This window comes from Lontra canadensis, unplaced genomic scaffold, assembly GCF_010015895.1.
Source record: "Lontra canadensis isolate GAN:19392208 unplaced genomic scaffold, GSC_riverotter_1.0 scaffold1, whole genome shotgun sequence".
Lineage (NCBI taxonomy): Eukaryota > Metazoa > Chordata > Mammalia > Carnivora > Mustelidae > Lontra > Lontra canadensis.
In genome coordinates, this window is record NW_022630995.1 from 61,422,823 (window position 1) to 61,441,493 (window position 18,671).

At 46.5% G+C, this 18,671-nt stretch overlaps 1 protein-coding gene across 2 annotated transcripts in view; it reads right to left on the reverse strand.

Annotated features, from left to right (window-relative positions):
• The window catches only part of STX18 (syntaxin 18), a 114,651-nt gene that overhangs the window by 38,052 nt on the left and 57,928 nt on the right, over window positions 1-18,671 (reverse strand). For both annotated transcript variants that reach the window (XM_032855211.1, XM_032855202.1), the window contains exon 2: window positions 8,450-8,517. In XM_032855211.1, the coding sequence (XP_032711102.1) occupies window positions 8,450-8,517 (68 nt within the window). The remainder of the gene's footprint in view (window positions 1-8,449; window positions 8,518-18,671) is intronic.

The window sequence follows — 18,671 nt, forward strand, 5'->3', positions numbered from 1 at the left end:
GCCCCAAATTAAGTATCACAAAAACAGAATTATTACTGTTTTGAAAAGGTTAACTATCTGGCAAATAAATTCCAAAAAAAACATTCTCATCGGACATGCATAGAGAAATTCATCAAACTTTAATTTTATTTCCTTTATGACTTACAGACGGATAATTTTATTACAGACCCCCATTTACTGAAATATTAGATCCAATTAAAGGAGACCAAGTTAGGTATAGGTCTGGATTAGTCAATTCATTTTAAGAAAAAGGGAGGAAAAAAATGGGCAGTAAGTTTATTTACTGGTTCAAAAATTCGAAGGAAAAAAATTTAATTATATGATCAGTATAAAGGGGCAAGTTCGAAATTACAAAATACCCCTGACACCATGCCTATTACTTGAATATGCAGTTAGGTGCCTCCTGAAGATAGAGAATAGAGAGAATAGTGTAAATGATTTTTTTTAATGACTTGAGAGAGAGAAAGAAAGCAAGCTCGTATATAGGGGTATGGTGGGTGGGGGTGGGCAGAGGGAGAGAGAGAATCTTGAGCAGACTTGCCGCTGAGTGTGGAGCCCAACACAGGTCTCAATGTCATGATCCTGAGAGCACGGCCTGAGCAGAAGTCAAGAGTCAGACACTTAGCCAACTGAGCCACCCAGGTGCCCCGTGTAAATGATTCTACTCCGTTTCAAAGGTTACTGAAAAGGCATGGACGAAAGTTAAAGGCCACAATCTTATTTTTGCTCTAAATATTACACCAGGGCAAGGACACGACCCTGTCCACAGTATATGTCTGACACACACCACAGATTACCCTGCTGACATCTAGGCTACAGATATGAATATAGACCCTGCTCTCAATGAACAACATCACAATAGGTAACACTCACAGCCTTATGTGTACGCTTTTACATCACAAGCTAAAAGTTACATAAAGCCTTCTATGCATTAATACTACTCACTGTGCTAAGTGCGTCACATACTTACTCATTTAATTCTCAAACCTCCACGAAGTGGGTACTATTTACAATTCTCATTTTACATAGAAACCAATTGAGGCACAGAGAGGTTAAGTAACTTGCCAAGGTTACACTAGCTAGTAATTAGCAGAATTGTAATTCAAACTAACGCATCCTGGCTCTAGAGTCTAAGTTCTTAACCACCACCCCGGGGACCTCTCATGTCAAAAAGGTAATAGAGTTCAGGGGAGAGGATGCTTTTCCCCCACTAGTTGGTGGAAAGGAAGGTGACCTATGAACCCAATCTTGAAAGGCAGGATGTGGCCATGGGGAGACAAGCGTGGACACTCTCAGGAAATAACAGAATGGCATCAGGAGAGAACAAGTCTGTCTGGAGAACAGTCAGTGGTTCCATCAGGCTGGAGCCCGGGCCAGGTGGAGCAATGAGTTCTTGGTGGGCCTCCAGCACTAGTCGAAGTTTCATTCTGTAGCCATTGGAAGGGCTGGGCCTGATGAAGATGAATATGGCAATATCTCGTTAGATGGAGGAGAGCGGGAAAGATCGGGTAATAGGTTACCAAACAAGGCAGAGAAGCCTGCCTTACTCATCTCTGTCTCCTTAGCACTGTGTAAGAGGGAGGTGCCAGTGCATTTCTGTTGGACTGAAATTTAAGAAAGGAGCAATGGCAGAGCGTGGGTGGTGGCAAGGACGGGAAAGAGGAGATGGATCTGAGAGGTAAAACTGTCACGAACAACCCAGCATCATCAGATCCTGGGATCTGGGGCCTGGATGAGCAGCAGACATGGATAGAAACAAGGAACACAGAGGAAGAGAAAAAGAGCTGGAAATATGAAAGAAAGAAACCACGAATAATGCTCGTCCTTACAATGCAGTGTAGAAGGACAGAAGTAACGCTCTGGAGACCAAATGTTCCAAGACCGACACTGTTTTGAAAAAAGAAACCAGGGCAAATGGACTTTTAGAACCGTTTGGTGATAAAATCTGGGATACTAAAGGAGATTTTAAGTAACAAAGGATGGCTTTCTGAAGTTCTAGGACCTAGGATCTAGGATCTAGGAGAAAGGGGTGTCACTGTGAGACACAGTGCCACGGCCACAGACCGAGGCAGGCTAGAGACCTAACAAACTGAACCACAGGAAGACAGAGGTGCCCTCTGAAACCCCAGAAACAGACTGCTGTCACGGGATGGGCACTCAAGAAATGCTTTCTTGCGTGGATCTTGCTGAATTGATCTGACCATTTTAATCCTAATCTCCACAGGGCCACTCGGCAAAGTCTGGCTCCAGGAAGGAGAGGAGGAGGCCGGAAGTGGGAAGCCATGCTGGGGGGAACTGTTGGAGTCAGAGCCTGAGACGAAGGGGAGGGGTGGCAGCTGGTGGGCCAACAGCTAATCCCTCACTGTTTGGCTGAGCTTAGGAACAAGTAGGAATCGGAGAGACAGAGATCAAAACATTGGCTGTATCATAATGACTCAACTCAGGTGGTCCCCAAATGGGGCTTGGCAAGTGTGCTGCATGTCTCCGCTGCACGTGCCTTCCCATGCTTCCGGCCCACTGTTCTTCTCTTCCCCGTGCACTCTTCCAACTGCCAGGGTGAGGGGTAACTGCTTCCTGCTTTCTGAGTTCACCCCCAGGCTCTCTCCCATCTTCCTCTGGGCCCGCAGACACTGCCTTCTCTCTGCCTCACATGAGTGCAAGCCCATCTCCAGCTCTGCCCCTCCACCTGGCACCAGCTTGGCCCCCACAGTGCTCCATGTCTCCCCTGCACCACCGACCTTTGAAGAAGCAGTGTACGCAGTGTCCAGACAGTGTGGGTGCACAGTGAGCACTATGTGTATTGGTCACTCAGGGCACTCTTCCCCTGTCTACTGGATCTTTCCCAGCAAACACGGTGTTTTATCTCCCAACTCGACCCAAACCAAACCAAACACCTCAACTCCATGTCTCCTACCAGCTACTGCTAATCTCTCCCTTTATCTGGGTAAAACTTCTCTAACAGGTTTGCACCCCGGTCTCCATTTTCCTGACCACTGTTTCCTGATCCCAATCCAAACAGGCTTTATTCTCCTCACTCCACTGCTGTCCTCGTTCCTGGGGGCCCCGACTCCACTGCTGTCCTCACTCCCAGGGACCCCCAGAGCCCCCACGCCAGATCAGCTCTTACCCAGTCACTTGGCACACAGAGGATGGAGCCAATGGCATCCCCTCCCTGGCCTGTGTTCTTCCTGTGCCCTTCACGACTCCACTCTCCTGATTTCCTCCGACCGCACCTGCTGCTCATTTTCAGGCTGTTTACGGACACCTCCTAGTCCCCCCGAAGACTTATAGATGGACAGTTCATGGTTCAGCCCCTGAATCTCTTCAGGGTCAACACTGCTCCCTGGGTGAGTCAGTCTGGTCTTGTGGCTTTAGCAGCACAAATACCAGTTTTATGCTTACAAGTCTCAAACTTGTAACTCAGTCTGAACCTCTCCTAGAACTTGAGACCCAAATCTTACTGCCTGATCTACACCTCCACCTGGTTGTTGAATTCACCTTGTGAATATGCCCTCCACTGAGCCCCGGCCTGCTCTCCTCAAACTTCTGTTCCTTCCACCTGCTCAGGACCCACACCTCAAGTCCTCCTGACCCCTCTGTCTCTCTCCCAACTCCTGCCTAACCCATCAGCAAATCTCTTTGGCCCTACCTTCAGAATATTTCCAGAATCTGACTTCATGCTATTACACTCATGGCTATGTCTCTGGTTCATGGCACTGACGTCCCTCACGTGGACTTAACTGTAGTCTCCTAGCATGTCCGCTGCTCCAGCACAGTCCTATGTCCTAACATAACTGCTCCTGTTACAAAGTAGATTGCGTCCTATCGCTCCTCCATACAAGACCTTCCAGTGGCTTCCTAGCCACTGATAAAAACCAAGGTTCTAGCAAACACAACAAGATCCTTAAGACAACCCACAAGATGTGGTTCCTGCCATCTTTCTGAGCTCACCTTTATCAACCCCAACCCTCCTGCCCTCATCACACCAGACCCCTCACTGCTCCTGTGATGTCCCAAACATGCTCCTACATCAGGATCTTTATACTTGCCGGCTGTCTTCTTCTGGAATGTTCTTTCCCCAGATATCTATATAAACTGATCCCTTACTTCTTTTAGGTATTTACTGAATGTCCCCCTCTTAATGAGGCCTTCCCTAACCTACCTCTTCATAAGACTGATTCCGGACATATGCGAGCCACTTCCCCTGCCCCCTCCTCCTGAAAGCACTTACTGAGCTCTAACACTCTACACAGTTTACTCTTCTTTCTTGTCAAATGTAAGTTCCACGAAGGCAAGGACTTTAGTCTGTTCATTGCCATATCCACCTCATCAAGAGCAAGGCACAGGATCTGGCAGGCTGATAAATCAGTACATCACAATCAAACGCTTTCTGAATGGCCTGACTCAGCGCATGCAGGACAGGCCTGACATCCAACTGCAACTGTGCTCCTTATAAGGCCCCTCCCCAGCTGATTTTATCCCACCCCCCCAAACCCTACAGACCCCCTTGCAGAGCTCTTCCAGAGCCTTCCCTGGAAAAGCCATTGCCTCCATCTTGATGAGAGGCCCCTCCTGAGAGAAAAGGGAGGAGTGAGCTCGGGGTTCTCAGTCCCAGCCACGAGTTAAGTCTCCTGTGGATATGGCATCTTCCTAGCCCCCAACCCCAGCTCCTCATTTTCTGGGGGAGAGCTGGAACGACAGAAACCAGCCCCTGGGTTCTTGGAAAATAGATGGCCCTACCCTCAATGGGTAGTCAGGACCCACAGACCCACAATTCTCGGATTGTGGAAGAACGAGAGGTGACTGTTTCCCTATCCCAATACTCCCCAGCATCACATCTGCTTACCTAGTTTGGCTTCACATGGTAATGCCAGGTAATGCTAACAGAACATGCCCTACATAAGGCACGTGCTCTGTCCCTCCTCCCCAAACCCCTTGGCAGAGCAGAGGAGAGAGAGCAGGAAGGAGGGGGAGGCCTCCAGTCTTGTGCTCTTTCCTACTAGAAATGGTCTCATCAGAATGGAGGCAAGAGGGGTCAGGGACAAGTAAACAAGAAAGGTACTCACTTCCAAGTGAACACATGCCCCATGGGTGGAAGGGACCTATAAATGACTAATTCCAAGAACATTAGATTAACATCCTTCTACTCTATATTTTGATTTAATGGAAACTCAGCCCAGTGAAACTGAAAAGGTCTAAAGGTTAATTTGACAAAACCGATCACTCAATTAAAAGGTGATGTTCCTTTAGGAACATTATACATTAACCTTTAAAGCTGGAAATTGACAGTATGGTTATTCTATTAGCAAAAACAGAAACCAAAGAAGTTTCACCCCCAAGTGGTATTGTTTTGTTGCCAAGGCATTGCAGAAAAGGTACATCCACCAAAAGTGGAGACATTATTTTTAATTAAAATCATTCAAGATATCCAGCCAGAGGCTACCTCCGTTGCGTGCTGTTCTGCTCTAGTAAAATGTCATTACTAAAAAAAATTAAATGGGTCAATAAAGTCTGAGCTCCACATTATGGAAAAAATTACAGCTTCCTAATTATGTCAAACTAACATAGCTTTATGGGTCTGAAGGCAATTTTTCTTTCAATTCCATGTTCGTACTCCGTCCAAAATGTTCCTGGCCAAGGCCAGCACACAGCACTGGGAGGCAGGAGCAGTAAAGAAGCAGGCTACAGACCACTACCGTCCGGAGGAGAACGTGATGGGAGCCAAGAAGGGCAGCCCTTTTCCATCAGAGAATGCAGGTCGCTGAGGGGAAGCCTGCTCCCTAGTCCTCATGTTTCTGTGTGAATCAGCTCCCCTGATGCGACCCCCAACTGCCTTCCTTAGCCTCCTGGCAGGGGAGAAGGGGACTTCTTTCTCTGATCGGTAAGCTGGCAGAAGGAACCAGGCACGGACAGGGACACACGCATGCACCTAGCCACAGCTCCTTGCTCTCTCTCCTCTTTGGGATCTGCCTGCTTATAGATGGCAGAAGCTCTGCTGTCGTCCTCTCTCTCCTGTGCCAGAAAGGGGCCTGCCCCCAGGGACTGCGACTGTTCAGTGGCAGCAATGGCTCAGTGAGTCCAATTCTGGAGCCTTCAATAAGGCCGCCCACTCCCAGACCTAAGCTCTGCCTGCCACCGTGTATTTTACCAGCGATCAAGCTGATCACTCGTCCCCTCCATCATGTTGACCTGACCCTGTATCTCACCCACCCACCTTCCTCCCTCCCTCCCACCAATCTCCGGCAGAAAGGAGAGGTGTGTTCTTTTCTAACCGCCCACCCCTCTAACTTCATCCTAGGTCACATGGGGTTCCAGTCCGGTTACCCTTCACCAAGGGACTTCTGTGTGTCAAGAGCTCGCACAAAGCACATCTAATCCTCAGAAGAGCATCATCCACATGGAAAAAAGAGAACAAGCACGAGACGGGAAGTGAGCTCTCGGCACTCGCATGACCTGGCAGGAATGGGGCTGAACTTGGGTGTGACTGACACCCCCCCCGCCCCGCCCCGGGCCCCTGCTCTGTCAAAGGGACCATAACAGCGGCAGGAGTGGATGCAGAATGCATGAGCTGGCAATGAACAGCTGCCACTGGGAAAAGCAGTAAAAGACTGAGTTTCTATAATGAGGTAATGGATTCGTCAAGACCAAGAAAGCCTCGGGAGCTAGAGTTCTATCTGACGCTCAAGACTCATGACAAATAAGTGGCAGAGCAGGACCAGCCCTGGAGATCCCGGGCGTCAGTCTGAGCGTCTGCTGCCAGTAGCTGGGAAAGAGAAAACCCTGGGCCAGTGGCTGGCTGTCACAAGTGACATCGGGGAGAGGACTTGGAGTGATCTGTGAATCAGGACACACAGTGTGTGGGAGCTGAGGAGAAATAAATGCCTTAGTATCGCCATTGAAACCACAAGTTTAAAACTACTACTGTTCTGTAACAGCAGCCTTATACGATAATCTTATAAATGCACGGAAATGCACTGCATTTCAATGATACTGTCTTATGTGAATCTCTCAGCGAGCCAGTGAAGGAGGGGTCATCAAACCTTCTGTTTAGAGCAGGACTCCACAAACTTTTTTTGAAAAGGGCCTGAGAGTAAATACATTTGACTTTGCAGGCCACGTAGTCTGTCACAGTCATTTAATTCTGCTGCTGTAGTGCAAAAGCAGCCAAAGGTAACATGTAAATGAATGGGTTTGGTGGTGTTCCAGTAAACTTTATTTAGGGACACTCAGATGTGCATTTCATTTGATTTTCATATGGGGTGAAATCTTGTTCTTTTCCCCAGCCGTTCAAATGCTATTCTCAGCTCACGGGCTGTACGAAACAGGCAGCAGGATGGTCTTGGCCTCCAGGAGGTGGTTGGTTAACCCCTGGTTTAGAGACGATGTTGGGTTTTACAGAGTGACTCTCTCAGGTTCACAAGGCCAATAAGGGAGTGGGGTGGCCTGAAGGACACCAACATTTAAAACATTCGCCTTGTTGGATGCCTATTCAAGGCAAAGGGAAGTGAACAGTGGCTTTCCATGAAAGGCCTCTACAAACACTTACATAAGATAAACAGTCAGGCACTCCAGAAAGGAGCTGGATCAAGAGGTTTGGGCCAGTTTTGTTAAGCTTTCCAAAATGACTACAGCTTCCATTTTTATGGACTATAAACTTGATATCCATGTACACCTCTGGAAATAAAGTTTACACTGCCATCTAGTGTTGAGCTAGTATTTTAACTGAGAACTTAAATAAGGTCTTCTTGGTACTAGGCACTAAGAGTGATTTACTACGTTCCAAAATTATACAATGAAATACACTCAGAAGCATAAAGCTGCCATTGATGACATTTCACATGTCCCACCCAACCTTCCCATTAATTCACACAGGACACTTGGACTGCAGTCCCATGGTAGGCCACACCATCACCAGGTGCCAGTGGAGCTCAGGCAAGCACGGGACAAGGCGTATGCCCTATAATGCTCCTGCATCTGCTGAAAGCTGGGGGTCTATTCCAGAACCCACTTTGGAAGTCTTGATCAAAATGCTTTCCTCTTTTGAAAAAGCAACCTAACCAAACCCTCCCTAGATGCAAGGGTTCTTGTCATGCATGTTTACATGACTTGCATTGCTCTGTTGTTTGCTAGATAAGCATGTACTGAGAAACTGTCTCATTCATGTCTATGTGTTTCACAATGTCTATGGTACCTAAAGAGAGACAAACATGGGAGCATCAGCACAGAAGGTCACACTGTGGGGATGTCGTGACCCCAAGGGCATGTGGGCTAGCAGAGGTTTCCCTGGATACAGGAGCTCCCACCTGCTTGCAGATGCCACCACCAAATTGATCCTCCTCAAGTCAACTCTGAGTTAGTAAGTACAAAGTAAGGACAGAAGCTCAAAGGGAATACAGGTATGGGAAAGAATTCAGTCACCAAAGCCATGGTAAAAAAAATACGCACTTACCTATAAGCATTAATATAATCTTTCCTGTGTTCCAGAAGAAAATCTCTCAGTTTGCCAATGTGTGAAATCTAGAATCAAAAGAACATGAAGAGTTTATATGGAGAGGTATGTCACCCTTGTCTGCAATAAATTTTAAATTAATAGACGATGGAATAGAAGTTGTAGACAAATTCTGAAGCTACAAACTGAACACTTCGGTTTTGGATTCTCACATGTAGTTGAGCCTTGAACAATGCAGGGGTGAGGGGTGGCGACACCCTCCCAGTCGAAAATCCTTATATAACTTTTGACTCCCCCAAAACTTAACTATTAGTAGCCTGTTGACCAGAAGTCTTACCAATAACATAAACAGTTGGTTAACACATATTTTGTATGTTGTATCTATTATAAACTGTATCCTCACCAGAAAGCAAGCTAGAGAAAAGAATGTTACTAAGAAAATCATAAGGAAGAGAAAATCCATTTAGAAGATTGTACTGTATTTATCAAAGTAAAATCCACATAGAAGTGGGCCTACACAATTCAAACCCATGTTGTTCAAGGATCACCTGTCATCACTAACTTGGTTAACTTGTCCAAAGTCACCCATATTCCTGAGCCTTAGTCTCCCATTGACAGTTCCTTCCTCCTCTAAGTGTTGTGATATGATCTAAGATGTTAGAAGAGATAATCTCAAAGGAGCTTTGAGGTTAAATGAGGTAATGCATGTCTAGTAACTACACAGCATGTGCTCAATAAAGGCCAATTCCTTTCCTGATATGTCTTATATCTAAAATTTTATAAACAAATACTCCTTCTTCTGAGTGTCCTGGAGATGGATGCTAAGGCTGGAGATAGCAAGTTTATAGACTGGGCCCCACAGAGCAGCAGAGTTAAAAGCTTCAGGGGCAACGACGGCTCCTGACACAGCAAACCTCCATCTTCCCGACAGCCTACTTCCCCAGCTGAACAAAAAGGACACAAAGGTACAAAGGACTCTATTTGTGATGGCTGGCATCTAGTATCATAAAACCCTACTCTAAAGCACCTGCCACATGTCAGTATGTGGAGTTAGGGATTAAAAAATAAGTAAAATAAAATTAAAAAGGTAGGAAGAAACCTACAACCATGGCTGATGAAGACCAAAGTGTTTCCAGAAGGAAAGTATGATTAATTAAGTCGGTGGCCTGCTCTGTCCTTTGACCACTGCTCACTCTAGCTTCCTCCTAATGCCCTTTGTACTCATTCCAAACGTACATAACCCCAGCCTTGAAGGGTCCGTTGAACTTTCATCTTTTCCATGAAAGTTTTTCCGTCAAGGGCAACTCAGGCTAATTTTTGCTTTGCTCTCAACTTAAAAGCACTTCTGCATACCACCCACGTGGCCTGAAGTTACACACGGCCCCATCCTCTGGCTTCCCCGTCGGTGGGATTATGAACCAAGCAAGCAGGGCTAGTCTGTTTCCCCACAGTTCCAAGCACAACACGCAGCATGGAGGGCGGTCCTTAAGTCTCTGTGGAACGAGTATGTATCTAAATACAAAGATAGTATTTATCACAAAGGAAACATTCAGCATTAGGCTGCAGATACGTCAATAGGGGATCAGTTAAATTTCCCATAAAGTCGAGATAAATAATAAATATGGTTCAGAAAATTACCTCCAGGCATTTGAAGGGCAGGACTCAAACTAAAAATGAAGTGTGGCCCTAACATTCACTTATTACCCAGTTAACAAACAAGGGCTGAGAGTCGGCCTGACACCCCTGACCCCATGAGGTCCGTCCTCTCCCCCACAGCCCTGCTGTGGGCATGCACAGCATCGCTAATGGTAACCAGTTTGGGAGAGTGAACCTCACAGAGGCCGAGTAATTCATCAAAGGTGACACATACAGCACGTGGCCAGGCTTAAAGGGAAACTCAGGACGGTCTGAGTTCAAGTTCAGCGTGTTTTCCTACACAACACAGCTGCCTTCCTTACACCCTTACTCTGATCTACCCCTTAAATGCACTATAAAATCTGACCTTTAAGACTGTGGGGAAAATATTTAAGAGAAGTACAAACAAGCTGTTTACTGCCCCACATGTATGATTTGAAGGTTACTCTGCTGTTTTAAACTTTCAATGGTTTATATCCCCTTCCCCAGCCCCTACCTACAAGGGGCCAGGTAAACAGCACACATGAGTAAAGCAAGGGAAGTGGATGGCTGTTGTACAGTTGGCAGTGGTAAATTCTGGACTGAAAATACGCCGAAGCCAAAGGAGGCAGCTTTGTGGCTGATAAAGTTTTCTGTAAAAAGTTTTAACAAGTCCAAAGGAATCTACCACACAGGCTAGATCTGTGGCCCACCCCCTCACTGCCCAGCACCTCCACCTTCAGCTAGCTGCACTCTACCAGGAAGCAACGGTGCACGGGCATGAGCACTAGCAGCAAGAAGGCCCCATAGGCATCTCAAAAAACATAAACTAGAAGGAGTTTCACTTAAAGTATAACAAATGTGATCCCAAATTCGTACGTTCCGTAATGGCAAGTTTCTATAAAATAAATTTATTAAACTGAAGCATGCTCCGTATAAAATGAAATTCTTGGTAAATTAAGAGGTAGTATGTAATTACGACTTAACAATATCACCAGTATGATTCAATACTTAACAGGAGTAAAATGAACAAAATAATATTTCAAATGCATAAATAGAAAGAAATAAATGAGCATTAAGATTTCTGTAGGTGGGGCGCCTGAGTGGCTCAGTGGGTTAAAGCCTCTGCCTTCAGCTCAGGTCATGATCCCAGCATCGTGGGATCAAGCCCCACGTTGGGCTCTCTGCGCAGCAGGGAGCCTGCTTCCTCCTCTCTCCCTGCCTGCCTCTCTGCCTGCTTGTGATCTCTGTCGTCAAATAAATTAAAAAAAAAAAAAAAAGATTTCTGTAGGTATCTGACAGCCTTGAAATTCTATTAGATTCCTAAAATAAATACACACATACACAAAAATCACAACAATCAGTAAGAAAAAAATATGTCAATAGGTCCTTGATGTGTCTAAATAGACACTCTTAAGTCCCGAACAGCATTATGTGATAGGGCTATCTGCATCATGAACGATTTGACAGTTTAATCACACGAGCATGACCATCATCTTTGTAAAGATTCTTGGCCAAGCTCTGATCTGTTTACTGTTGTGCTTAGTCCTATTTTTGAAAATAAACTGCCAATGATAGTATACTTCATATGATTCTGAACAGCCCCTTAGGTTTTCAAATTTTTAGAGGTTGAGTACTTGTATGCTTTCAATTCTGAATGCCTCTACACACACTGCCAGTTTTGAAAGAACCACCTATAGGTGTGTATCCAAAGAAAATGCCTCTTACTTGTAAAAGTTTAAAAGGCCATTCCAGTGTCAAGTCTGACATGAAAATCAGAGTAAAATGAAAGTGTTATTGCCCTATAAAGATCTAAAACTAGTACCAATTTCTTAATCTTGGTGTCACTGAATGACATGGGGAGGAGGGCAGGGAGAGGGTCCTGGGAGGAAACAAGAGGTCACTGGAAAAGTCTGTGGCACCAGTGGGTGACAAAATGCAGGGGCTAAAAATAGGGAGTGTTCTATCACAGCCTCGGGCAGATAAGAGACACACCATCTTCATTCAGCTTTCTTTATTCTAACTCCATGCCACCAGAAGAATCCCTATTCATCCTGCAGGCTTCCACTTAAATGTCACCTCCTCCAGGAAGTCTTAACACCTTCCTTAGTATTTTATAGATACCCATCAGCACTTCCCATAGATCATTAGAAGTATTTATCTGTGACCACTAGACTTCAACTGAGTTCCCTGAGGTCAGGATCTATGCCCTATTCATCTCCAGGAGTGAAAAACGTTGGATGAGGAAAAGAGGGGGAAAGAAGTTTGTGTGGGTTGAAAATCCAACAGAAAGGACTTCAAGATCTGATAACTCCCGACATAGCAGTTGGATCAAAAAGGTATCAGAGGTATCACAAGACTGCACCTAAACAACTGTGAGCAAAGTAAGAAAGATGAACATGCCAGCTACCTGTGAGAGTAATTCTCCCAGAAAGTCAGTGGCACGTGTTTTCAGAAGGTAAGATCTACTGAAGACATGTAACCTAACACACTCCATGAGAGAGGATCTGCTCTCACTAGGCTGATCGCCTCCCATCTGACTGACAGTAGGCCCACCACGGGAGAGTTTTCATGACCATAGCCGTGGTTTGACTACACTGCTATATCATCTGACACGGGTCCTTCATTTCTAACACAAACTGTCGTCTAAAATAAGAATGGAACTGTAGCTAAAAGAGAAAAGGAAGAGAGGAATGCAAGATGTATTTAATACCTGCACTGTACCAGTGACTTTAAGCAGGTTGTTTTGTTTAACTTGGACAACAACCCTGAAATAGATTCTTTTTCTTGGTGGAGAGAAACCAAAGCCCGGAGAGGTGGTATTACCGGCAGAGCTGGGGCTGAAACCCCTAATCACACTGAGCCAGCACGGGCTCCCTCAAAAGCGGTCACTTAATGGACATGCTGGTGTTTTCTAGTTTCAGTCAAGTTACTTTCATGCCTGCTGTGTACTGTTATTTTGCCTGTTAAGAAAAAAGCCTCCCACTTAATACTGATACTAAGAAATTATAGTGAATTTTTGCTCAGGTGTGATAACAGTAAGCATTATGATTACTTTCACTTTTTATGTTTTTAAAATTCTTATCTTTTAGAGATGTATACTGAAAAATTTACAAGTCAAATATACCACCTAGAATTTGCTTCAAAACAATACAGGGGAGGGAGAGTATCAGATGAAGCAGGATGGGCCGTGAGACAGTACGTGTTGAAGATGGGGGTTCCTTATAGCATTCTGCCTACTTCAGTATGTATTTGAAATCTCCCTTAATAAAAACATTTTTTTAAAGATTATTTATTTATTTGACAGAGACCACAAGTAGGCAGAGAGGCAGGCGGAGAGAGAAGGAGGGGAAGCAGGCTCCCTGCTGAGCAGAGAGCCCGATTCGATTCGGGGCTCAATCCCAGGACCCTGGGATCATGACCTGAGCCAAAGGCAGAGGCTTTAACCCACTGAGCCACCCAGGCGCCCCTGAAAACATTTTTTAAAAGTCTCCCATTTAGCATTTTCTTCCCCTAACACTTGTAGTCATTTGAAGTATAGATCTGCTGCTGCCAAACTAGTAATAATCCATACTTGAACCAAAAACTAAATTCCATGTGAAATCTCTACCTACTTTATCTCTAAGTACTTGCGGTCTTTGCTTAAAGTTCCATTTACCAGGTCTGATGCCCCTTCGAAAAAGCAAAAAAATAACCCAAAACCTTCAGTGAGAGGGGGCCATGTGCCTGGCCATAGTCCCAGAGCTGCATGTGCATTTGCTCCCCTAATTCTCCCAGGCGTGATCGCAGGTAACACCATCACACCTGTTCTACAGATGAGAAAACGGGAGTCAGAGACAGGATAAATAATGTGCTTGGGGACACAGGGAGTGAAGTCTGCTATCAGACTTGAGTTCTTAACCTCCAAATTGAAGCACAGATTGTGCATAGGTCACAACTGTCGTCCCCCCACAAGAGGGACGATGGAGGAAGGTACCCGAGTGAGCGACGTCACGCTGATCCCCTCTTCCTCCATCCTACTCAGCAGTGCACTATACACTTGCAGACACCCAAGAGTGACTGCCACATGCTAAGCACCCGCCAAGGGTGTGTCAGGGCATGCGTCAGCTGCTCGGTCCACGTGTGCCATCATTTACTCTCCTGGAACAACTGGATGACTTAGACGTGACCCCCGTTCCCGTTTAAGACACATGGAAACTGCGGCTCATGCAAGGTTACAAGGCTAGCAAGAGGCAGAACTGGGATGGATCACAGATGTGTGTGCCTCAAGGGTGAAGTAACCCGTCCTGTATTATCCTGCCAAAAGACTAGTCGGACTAGTAAGATTTAGCTTACTGAAGTTTGGGGTTTTTCCTCACGCTAATATAAGCTGCGCTTCATGTGGGAGTATGGGGGTACAATGTTGAATTTTAAAATGTTTTTTTAACTACAGTGGATACAGAAAGATCCAAGAAAGGCTTCCACACACAGTGCTCATTTTAAAAGTCGCCTATATGCTAGGTATCTAAGTAGGAAACGTCACATATCTAAAGGGAATGTGTCCACTGGCTCATGTCCTCTCCTTCCAGGTCAGCTGCCATGTGCTGGGTTTTGCAACATAGTAGGCTTGGGGTTGGCAAAGCTACCCGGATGTGGAGGGGAAGGCCCACAAACATGAGCAAGGAAACAGGATGGTCAGGAAGCCCGGCAGTGCAATGCTGATCAGTTTGTCCTGAGTATCAATCATCAAACTACCACAAAATATGGCTTAAAAGAACAATGAAGACAACTTCCCAGACTGCTTTTCTTCCCACATCTGAGTGCCCCTATGGGCACCTCCATACAGCTTGGGCAGGGTATGGGCAGAGGAGCACAGTCTGGGCGGAGCACGGTGGGCAAGAGAGGGATGGGCAGGAAATCCAGGGAGGGCAGAGATTCTTGAGTTCTGACCTCTGCTTCGCCACCCACTGCTGAGGGAGACCCCAATCCCCACTCCTTAGGCTTTACATGCAGGGGCTTCAGCGGGACCAATATTCCTGGCCTCAGACAGGGGAGGAGCAATGTAACTGATTTATGATTTGGAGAAAGGAATGAGCAAGCTCGGCTCCGTCTCGCCCTCTCCTCTGTGCAGAGCAGCCAGCCAGCAGAGAGGGCATATTCTGACCCAAACTCTCCCCATTTTGGCTACAAATCTAAAGCCGGGTTCCCCATGTGGCTTTCTCATGTTCTGACGCCTGTATTTCTCTTTCAGGTGGTTCCAAAATTGGGCTGAGAAGAAAGGGGTGCTTTTACAAGCTCCCCTAAACTCTTAACCTTTGCCAACTGAAGTTTTGAGCAACTTGCTTAATCTCCCTGGGCTTCACTACAAAGAGAGGGAGTAAACATTATTTTTAAAAAAACAGTAGTACAATGAGCTACCTGCCAGCTTTTACTGAGTGCATACTATGCGGCAGGCCCCAGTGTGAATGATCTGCATCCATGATCTCATGGACTCCTCATGACCCTGCGGCGTAGGTTCTATTATAATCCCAGTTCACAGATGAGAAGACATGGAGGTATAATTCTGCGAAAATGTTTCCGAAGAAATGGGAGACTGTGACTCCTACACCAGGAACCTGTATGTTTCTACTCTCTGCGAGTCTGCCCGCGAAGATGGCTCTGCTGTCCCAGATGAGCAAGGCAGGTCTGCGAGACTTGCTTTTACCGCAAGTGTAGATGGATCGTTGTGAGATAAAACATGCCCAACACTGAACAGAGCTGTTTGGATTAAAGGCACGGGCTCTCGCTATGGGAGAGCACCAAGCTAACAGGCACACTCCAGGATCAGCCAGGATCTGGCTTTTTTGGGAAGCTGGTACTTCACCCAACAAGTGATTCGAACTGCATTCTAGAACTACAGGTGTCCATCTGACTCCGGTGTTCCTTTTGTTTTCTGAACGTCAACTGAGCTCACTTTTAAGTAGCTACATAAATTTAAAGACTCTTTCCCCAAATCAAGACACTGAGATTCTCTATAACCCATTTATCATAAAAGCAACGTGGTTTCTAAATCAGATGCATTTGACAGGGGAAAAAAAAAAAAGATTCTCACATCACCTGTCCTTACACAAAAAGGTTTTACTAGGAGGGACCAAACAAAACCAAAAACTTCCCAGCCTGCACACTCGTGAGATTGTGCGAGGTACCCCGGGTGAGTCTGAGCTGCCGACACAGTGGGTTTGCCCACAAGCTGTTGTTGGGGGGTGGGGATGGGAACCAGGCTTGTCTGAAACACACACTGCATGAACCATTTACAGAAAAGATGTGAAATGGCACCTAAAGTTGTACACACACAGAAAGGAACCTAAAAGTTAGCCCATCAAAATAACTGATGCTTGTCTGGCTGGTGAGACTCGGACATTTTGCTTTCTTAATATCTTTTTGTACTTTAACATTTTTCTATAATTAGTATGTATAGTCTTTGTAATCAAAAAGTGTTTTTAAACGAAAAGGCAAATCTTCCCACATACTTCCTGACTAAAAGTGTACAATGACTCCCCATTAGCGACAAATCAGACCTAGCCTAAGCCTGAGGCCTGGGGGTCCCTCTCTCTGTGGATATCTCCAGGGTAGAAGCGCCCCCCCCCCATTCCAGTCTTCTGCCTCAACTCCTCTGCTCAAGGGAGACACCTCTTAGAAGTCTTATCTACCACTTCCAGGCCAGGTTAAGGCCCCCTCCTGCAAGCCGACCCCTTTCAGAGACGCTGATTAGCATCTCGTGGAATGTTTTTGTGTCCATCTGATATAAGCCGCTCAGGCACACACCGGCCCAAAGCCCTTCCTCAATGAGTCAGTGTTCTGAACCGCACGGATTCTCTACCCCTTTCACAACCTGAGAGCAGGGTAAAACCGCACAGTCCCGCGGCTCATACTGGACGTTATCCACTAGATGGCGACACGAAGACTGCAGCTGGGGCAACAGCAGGAACTCGAGAACACATCACCCTTTTCTCCCAAGGGCTTTTACGATTTCTCGGGTTCTTTGTTGTTTGATCTAGAATCAAAGGATTATTAAAGGTTAATTATTCTGCACAGGCCAAAGCTGAAATGACATTGTTTGAAAACTTACACGTGCACTTGGAGAAGTCCAAGACAACTTGAAAACCCTGCACTCAAGGCAGGGCGGACACAAAGGGAGTCGCAGGCGCATGGCTGCCATCTGCCGTCCCAGGCGGCAGGCCCAGCTCTGTTTACTACGTGTGTCCCCCATGGATCAGAACTGCGAGTTGCCCCTGGCCGGGAGCTTTGTAAATTACCCAAAGCAAGATAAACTGTAAAACAAAAACCCTGGTACAAAATGGTGGGATTCTTCTCAAAGGATGACTGCCTTTTAACTGTGGGGCGAGTTCAAAGTGGTCACAAGTGTCCTTTGCTGGTCACAGCAGTGGTTTGACTTGCAAGCCACCCCCCCCCACCCCCACGATAGGAATTCTGTCTGCTGGCACTCACAGCCCTTCCAACAAAGCCCTGATTGATTATGAAACACTAAGTACCGATTTGCATAATTTGCCTCTGCAAGAAACAACCATTGTTCAAGATTAAAGAGACTCCAGTAGGTCCCTCTGGCATATTGTAAAAAGTTCCCTGTAACACAAAATCATTATTTTTTTTCATTCAATCAGTGGACACAGCTTGCTGTTCAGTTTAGTATGCAGCCAAAGGCACAGCCAGAACCACCACTGCCATATAAATGTTTGCCAACTACTGATAAGCTAAAATGATTTTTCACAAGGATTGTGTTCCCAAGTTTCATTGGGAGGCCCGCTAACTAAATTCTGAACCCACTCCCTTCAGTCCTAACTGAAAATACATCAATACCAATTACAGCTGCAAGTTCAGAACCAAGGCGCCTGAGGAGCACGGCAACCCTGCAGCCTTCACGGCGGGGGCTGTCTGCGCCCGGTCCCCAAGCGAGAGAAGCTCCCCACTGACTAGTCACCCACAAAAGAGCCTGGCAAGGCCACAGACACCCACTGGCGCTCTGGGTCTCAGCGGCCGGTCTGTTAAGGGACTGCCTACATGAACCCATTCCTTTCTTACTTCCTTTCTTTCAGCAGCTGTTTAGGAAGCAAGAGAACACGGGCAGGGCCCCTCCCGGTGGCTCCCCTCCAGATTTCTATTGCAGGATGCCGCCACCATTCAATGACCAGGGGGCACTGGAGGGGCCACAGTCATGTAGGCAGTTCTGGCCACTCCCTGCCTGCCTTTGCAAACTCCTAATGCCCTCTCCCCAACCTCCCCCTCCTGAAGCTCCATCCTCCCTCTGCTTCCTGCACCCCACTTTCGCCAGGTTCTCCTCTTAAACCTCTGGCAAACTTTCTTTACCTTCATTCACCGCCGCCTCTGCCTCTACGAACCTATGAGCCGTACGTAGGTTCAGCATGCTCACACAGCTGTGTGCGCAGAGGCTCCCTCCCTCTCATCCACAGCTTTATTCACCCTCCACAGAACACATCCACCTGCCTCGGCCCCGCTCCCGTGTTCCGGGCGGGTGCATCCCACCTCCACCATGAGTCTGGCTGGTGCCTCCAGAGCAGCGTGTCCCCAGGCACCAAAAATCCAACCACGGACACTCCTCCCTCCTGGCTTA